This window comes from Emys orbicularis, chromosome 21, assembly GCF_028017835.1.
Source record: "Emys orbicularis isolate rEmyOrb1 chromosome 21, rEmyOrb1.hap1, whole genome shotgun sequence".
NCBI lineage: Eukaryota > Metazoa > Chordata > Testudines > Emydidae > Emys > Emys orbicularis.
Window position 1 is genome coordinate 7,203,138 of NC_088703.1, and position 6,197 is coordinate 7,209,334.

General features: G+C 66.4%; 1 protein-coding gene across 1 annotated transcript; it reads left to right on the forward strand.

The window, feature by feature from the left end:
• The first annotated feature begins 1,291 nt into the window (after window positions 1-1,291).
• Window positions 1,292-5,325, forward strand: LOC135892925 (CLOCK-interacting pacemaker-like). The gene is made up of 3 exons (XM_065420687.1): window positions 1,292-1,502; window positions 3,880-4,052; window positions 4,364-5,325. Exons 1-3 carry the CDS (start codon window positions 1,292-1,294, stop codon window positions 5,282-5,284), a joined length of 1,305 nt encoding a protein of 434 aa, XP_065276759.1. The 3' UTR covers window positions 5,285-5,325.
• Window positions 5,326-6,197: the final 872 nt, after the last annotated feature.

Here is a 6,197-nt window from a genome sequence, read left to right on the forward strand (position 1 = left end):
CTGCTTCCTTGCCCCCCAGCCCAGAACCTCCTTCATCACTGCCTAGCTGCTCCAAAGCTTTCTCCCATCCCCTCCAGGGCTCTGCTCTGCCCCCCCCCCCGTGCCCTGCCTGACCACTCATCCCAGCCCTGCTAGGACTCTGCCTGGATCCCCTGCACCCTGCCTGGCCCCTTGTCCCAGCCCTGCCAGGGTCCCCTGCACCCTGCCTGGCCCCTTGTCCCAGCCCTGCCAGGGTCCCCTGCACCCTGCCTGGCCCCTTGTCCCAGCCCCGCCAGGGCCCTGCCTGGCTCCTTGTCCCAGCCCTGCCAGGGTCCCCTGCACCTTGCCTGGCTCCTTGTCCCAGCCCCGCCAGGGCCCTGCTCGGGCCGGCACCCTGGAGCGTGGCCGCCCAGCGAGGCGCTGCCAGCCCGGCGGGACGGGGCGAGAGGCCGCGGACAGTTCCCAACCTCCCCCCGGTTACTCGGGCCGCACGGCCCCCACCACGTGTCTGCGAGCGTGCGGAGCCGAGCGCGCCTGCGCCTGCCCCTCCCCGCCCGGGGGGCCGCGTGTCTCCCGGCTGGCGCGTGGCGCCCCGCGTGGGAGGGGGCGCGTGGCCGGGCACGTGCACCGTGGCCGCTCCCGCACGACGCGCCCGCCCCAGCTCCCCGCGGGCAGAGGGGGCTGGCGGCGGGGCCGGCCCCGGGCGGGGACGCGCTGCAGGGCCGCACCCCTGTCCTGGGGGGCGGGCAGGAGTGTGCGCACGTGTCGGTACATGCACGCGGGAGGGGCATGGCGCCAGCCTCTTCCCCACGGGGGGGGCAGGCGGCTGGGCGCGTTTGGCCTTGCCAGGGAAACGGGGGGGGTCGGTGCGTGTCTGGAGAAGGCTGTGGGGTGCACAGACCTGTTGTGGCTGCAGCAGAGAACAGCCGTTGCTCCCACTCCGGAGCTCTGGTGGGGAGGGGGGGTTGTGGGAGGGCCAGGGAGCTGATAGGGGGTGTGGCAGGGAGTCGGGGGGGGGGGGGGCTGTGTGGGGCTATGGTGGGAGGGAGTTTCAGCCCAGGGGAGGGGGTACATATGTCCCAGAAAGCATTTCTGCCCCCCCCCCCATGTAGGCCCTGGGAACAGAGGGGTCAGTGCCTGCTGGGTAACATCTGGCTGCCCCCCCCCCCCACATGCAGTGCCGCAGGTGGGGGCAGGACGAGGGGAGTTGCTATCTCAGGGGTTCCCTCAAGCAGCCGGAAGCTGGGGATGGGAGCCTGGGGGAGCCCATCCTTGGTGCCTGATCCTCTGCTTTTCCCTTTCAGGCTCGGAGATGCCTGCGGAGAAGCCCCCCGCCACAGAGAGGCCGTGCCAGCCCCTCATGGAGAGAGGCATGGCGGTGGGGGGTACAGCAGTGGCGACCGTCAGCTCCAAGGGGCGCACGGGGCTGTTGGAGAAGCCAGCCATGGGGGGCGAGGGCAGCAGGAAGTCCCCGGGTCCCCACCCGCCAGCCAGCGAGTCCGAGAAGGATTCTGGCTTCTCAGGTAGAGACGTGTCCTGGGGGCAGCACTGGGCAGCAACTGATCTCTGGGCCTCCTCTGCCACATCCCCATCCCTCTGCCCCACTCTTCGCCTGGGACGTGACTCCACTGGGAGGGGTGGGGGTGTATGAGGAGCCCGGGATTTCACTCCAGGGACCGGGCTCTGGAGCTGGGCCCAGCCTGCCTCCCTGCCCCCCATCCCCTCCTGCCCCTGGGAGCAGAGGGCGCTGTGTGCATGGGAAGGACAGGGGGGTCCAAGTGGACTGGGTGGAGTTGGGCTAAGCTGGGTTTGGGAGGAGCCAGGCCCCATGCACAAACGCTTTGGTCCCCCAGCGCTGCCCAGTGCACCCCGCAGTCTGGGGATGAGAGCCTTGGGGTTGCTGGGGCCTTGGGTTAGGGAGCCCCTGGGCCCCCATGCCCAGCAGGATCCCTCCCCCTGCAGGGCCCCTCACCCCAGCATGCAACAGGGCCCCTCCTCCTCCTCCCCAGGCCCATTGTGTGGTGTTACCAGTAGGCCCCAGCGTAGAGCGGGCCATGCAGTGCTGCCCCCTTAGCAGGATGGGCCAGAGGCCCCTGGCCAGCCACGGAGCAGCTTTTGGGTCAGTCCCTTGGTGCCTCCTGTTGCCTGTTCCCTGTTGCCCTCTAGTGGCTCTGGGTGAATATTGTCTCCTATTGCAACCCCCGGGGGCCGTTTCAGAGCCGATCTGTCAGGGGAGCTGGTGGGGACCTCACGGTTCAGTTGCCTGACGCTGTCCATTATTAAAGGTTTGCAGCAGGCCTCTGACGCTGGGCAGGGAGAGCGCCTGGGCTAGAGAAGGGCATCGCCTCTCCCCATGAAGTTCTGCTCCCGTTTAGCTGAGCTGTGGGGAAATCACCGTTTCCCTTCCCCCCGCTTGCGTTGTCAGCAAAACTTTGGCAGTAGCCACAATAATAATGGGCTAAGGGCAGGGGAGGCCAGGCCTGCCCTGTCGCTAAATCAGAAGCAGCAGGTGCAGCCGTTGGCCTTTCCCTGTGGTGAGAAGAGACGGCTGGGCAGCCCAGACCCCCTGCCGAACGCTACTGTCCCGTCGTCCAGCAGGGGGAGCCATGCGGCTGGGCTGCCCCGCTCCCAGCGTGTGGTCCTAGTGGCCCATCATCCTGCGGGGGAACCATATGGTTGGGCTGCCCTGCACTCTCCCCCACCCAGCACGTGGACCCAGTGGCCTGTCGTCCTGCGGGGGGTGCCACGCAGCTGGGCTGCCCTGACCCCCTTCCCCACCCAGCCCCTGCCCTGTCGCTGACTCTGCATGTGGCCTCAGGAGGTTTCTGTCTCAGCTTTCCCCCTCTGTAAAGTGAGGGCGATGATCCTGCGCTCTCAGAGATAACGGGTGATGTGGAGCTCAGTCCAGGAATGTCCAGCCGCCATGGTGAGGAGCCATGCAGAGGCCCCTGGGGACCGGACCCATCTGTGTGGCAGGCAGTAAGGCAGCACCCCGTGCTGAATGAGGAGGAGAACAAGGACTGTTCGCTAGTGCCTCATCCCCATCCGTCCCGGGGAACCAGCACATGATCCTGCAGTTACGGGTGGCGTCATGATGCAGACGCACAAGGGGGCCGGGGCCTGGGCAGTGGGGCCTGGGATTTCCTCAGGTCTGAGCGTTTGACTCGGTGGCCTGAACAGCGTCCTCTTCCCCCGGCTCCATGTCACCTCATTAGCCTCTCCTAGACCCCGAGAGCCTGCGCATGGGCCTCCAAGCTCCTCTTTCCTCCAACCCCTGTGAGACTGCAGGGGCAGCCATGAGACAGGGCTGGCTGGCAGGATTGGGAAAGCTGCCTCGGGGGGTCTTGGGGAACCTTGTGCTCCTCTCGTCTGGAGACTGCCCCACTGGCAGGGGCCACAGTGGGACTAGAAGCTGGCTCCCAGCTTGTGTTTTGTCCTAGGAACGTCAGGAAGGTCTGTCCTGTCTCAGCAGAACAATCTCCATGGGTGGTACTGTGCAACGCAGGGGCTGGGCACTCATCTCTAGCAGGCCTCTGCGCCCCAAGCGAGCTATTGAGCAGTGGGTTTTGGGGAGACTCCACCCCACAACTCTGGGCTGCTCTGCATGGCACCGCCTCTCCCAGCCCCAGACTCTTCCAGTCTAGACAGGAACGGACCCATGCATGGGGCTCTGGCAGGACCCTCACGGCCCCATGTCTGGCTCCCAGAGCCAGACTTAGCTGCAGGGCTGGCCGTGAGATACCCCTGGAGCTGAAGCCATTTGGGGGTGGGGGCATACAGACAGCAGCTGGAGGTTTTGTTGCCTGCTCCCCTCCCTGTGGCTCTAGTCTCGCCACCAGGCAGCCCAGCCACTGTCCCCCCCCACTGCCTCTTACACTCTGCTCCTGTCCCCCTGTGCAGACACGAGTTCAGAGTCCCTGAGCACGCTGGATCAGGCTGAAGCAGAGGAGCCGTCCATCTGTGCCTCACACTGGGCGACCAACGGGCCCAGGCTGCGGACGGCGCCGGATCTCGACAGCACATTCACCAGATTCACCCCTGTTTACATTGTCAAAAACGTTATCCTGAAACAGGTAGCCCTCCTGCCCCAACCCCCCACCACACCCCTGAGTCCCTGGGGCTTGGACACGCCCCAGCAGATCAGCTGGTCCCGCATGGTCAGTGGGGAAGGAGGGGAAAGCAGCCCTGGGCATGACGCAGAGCTGTCCCCAGGCACGGCTGTGCTTTCCCACCAGCAGCACTTGTGGCATGCCATGCCAGAGGGCGAGGTGAAGCTGCGAGGTGAGGGGGCCCCACAGGAGCAGAGCCAGCACCCACGTGCCCCCTTGTTCCTTGTGGCCCAGGTGCCCAGCTCTCACCCTCCTCTCCTGCTCTTCCCTTGCAGCCCCTGGGAGCTTCCTCCAGCACCCAGCTTCTGACCTGGAGTGGCCAAGCCCCCCCGGACAGTGTGCCGGGCCAGGCCCGGCTCATCTTCCTCCAGCAGCCGGTGGCTACAGCCATGCTGAAGCCGCTGCTGCCTGGCCGGAAGCCACAGGCCAAGGACACCTTCCTGCCCATCCTCAACGCCTACCCCAAGATCGCCCCACACCCGGGCCACAGCCGGGAGAACGAGGCTGCGGCTGGGCCCCCGCCCCGAAGTGGCAGTGCTGGCCATGCCAAGAGCAAGCGCTTTTGCCTGGAGGAGGCCTGGGTGTCATCCTCTGAGTTGGATGCCCCCACCAGCGGCGAGCTGCGGGAGGAACAGCGCCCGGGTGGCACCCTGCAGGTGCCCTCTGCTGGCAGCTCAGAGCCACTGTCCCAGAACACTGTCACCTCATCCACGGAGCTGGCTCGGCCGGCACCCAGCTCCATCGCAGCCCAGGGGAGCCAAGCACTCCTGGACCTGGCTGAGGGGAGGATCCTGGCCAAGGCCTCCAAGAAGCTGGGCTCGAGCCTCGGGAAGCAGCGGCGCTTCCACAACACGGTGGAGATCCTGAGGAAGTCGGGGCTGCTGGGGGTCACCCTGCGGACCAAGGAGCTGATCCGGCAGAACAGCAGCACCCAGCGGGAGATCGCAGAGCTGCGGGAGCATGCCCGGCTCCTCTGCGAGGCCATGCAGAGCAACAACTCTCAGACCTGGGCCCGGCTCCAGGCGGCCATGAGCCTGTCTGCCTCCTACTGGGCCCGGAGAGGCACAGGCCCCGACATGCCTGCCAAGGCCGAGGCAGCCACTCCCCCCACGGACTTCAGTGGGGAGTCCTTGCCCGCCTCCCCCATGAACCTGGCACTCACTCCGGACCTGTCAGCACACATGGCCCTGCCTTAGGCCCTAGCACGGCCGCTCGCTCAGCAAATAAACCTGCTTTGAACAAACCACACTTGTGACTGAGTTCCCAGGCCAGGGCCAGCTGGCTCTGGGCTGGAGCTGGAGCTGGAGCAGAGCCCAGTCCAGCAGGCCGAGCGTGGCCAGCCCCACTCCTCTCTGGTGGGACAGGCAGGGAGATGGAGCTCTGAGCCTGGCTCCATCCTGGGGGGGCCTGCCTGTGGTTTGCACTGCTGCCTTGGGCCACATGAGCTGCGCTGGGGGAAGAGGCTGTGTGCCAGGCTGGGCATTGCTGGCTGTTCCTCCGGGGGGGTGCGGTGGAGAGAGGTGATAGCTCGGTGCCATGTGTGCATGTGTCTGTCTGTCCTTCCCCGTTGTGGTGACTTCAGCATAGCCAGGGCAGCGGTGCTCTGTGCTGCCCCACAAGCAGCTGGGCTCCAGCCTCGGGAGAATTCCTGCCCTGGGCCGCTGTGGATGTGGGTTACGGGGTGGCAGGGGCCCCAAGGAAGGGTTCTCTCCTGCTGCCTCCTCGAGGCCATGTGTGATGGGAAGAGGGGCCGGGGACTCAGGTGCCCCATGCAGGGCTAGAGCCCGTCTCTGCATGCCCAAGGCCCCTGCCAGTGGGCTTCTGGTCAAGGGTAGGGCTGTGGAGCCTGGCCAGGCAGGTGCTGTCCTCCCCCACATGTGACCTGGTCAGAAACAGCTGCAGATTCTAGTGATTGTCCACCTCCCCCACCCCAGCAGTGCCTGATGTACCTGCACCCCCCTCCCCCCTGCACCCCCTGGTCTGTGTGCACCCCTTTTCCCCCACCCCCACAATGCCTGGTCTGCAGACTGACCCTGGGACGGTGCCAGGGCAGCCGAGGGTGGGAACTGCTGCCTGCTGGACTGTGCTCCCACCACCCATGAGCCCCCT

Coding starts and splice junctions, on each gene's coding strand:
- LOC135892925 (XM_065420687.1), top strand. CDS start 1,292: ATGCCTGCGGAGAAGCCCCCCGCCACAGAGAGGCCGTGCCAGCCCCTC. Junction 1,503..3,879: donor GAAGGATTCTGGCTTCTCAG/GTAGAGACGTGT, acceptor CCCCCTGTGCAG/ACACGAGTTCAGAGTCCCTG. Junction 4,053..4,363: donor AAAACGTTATCCTGAAACAG/GTAGCCCTCCTG, acceptor CTTCCCTTGCAG/CCCCTGGGAGCTTCCTCCAG.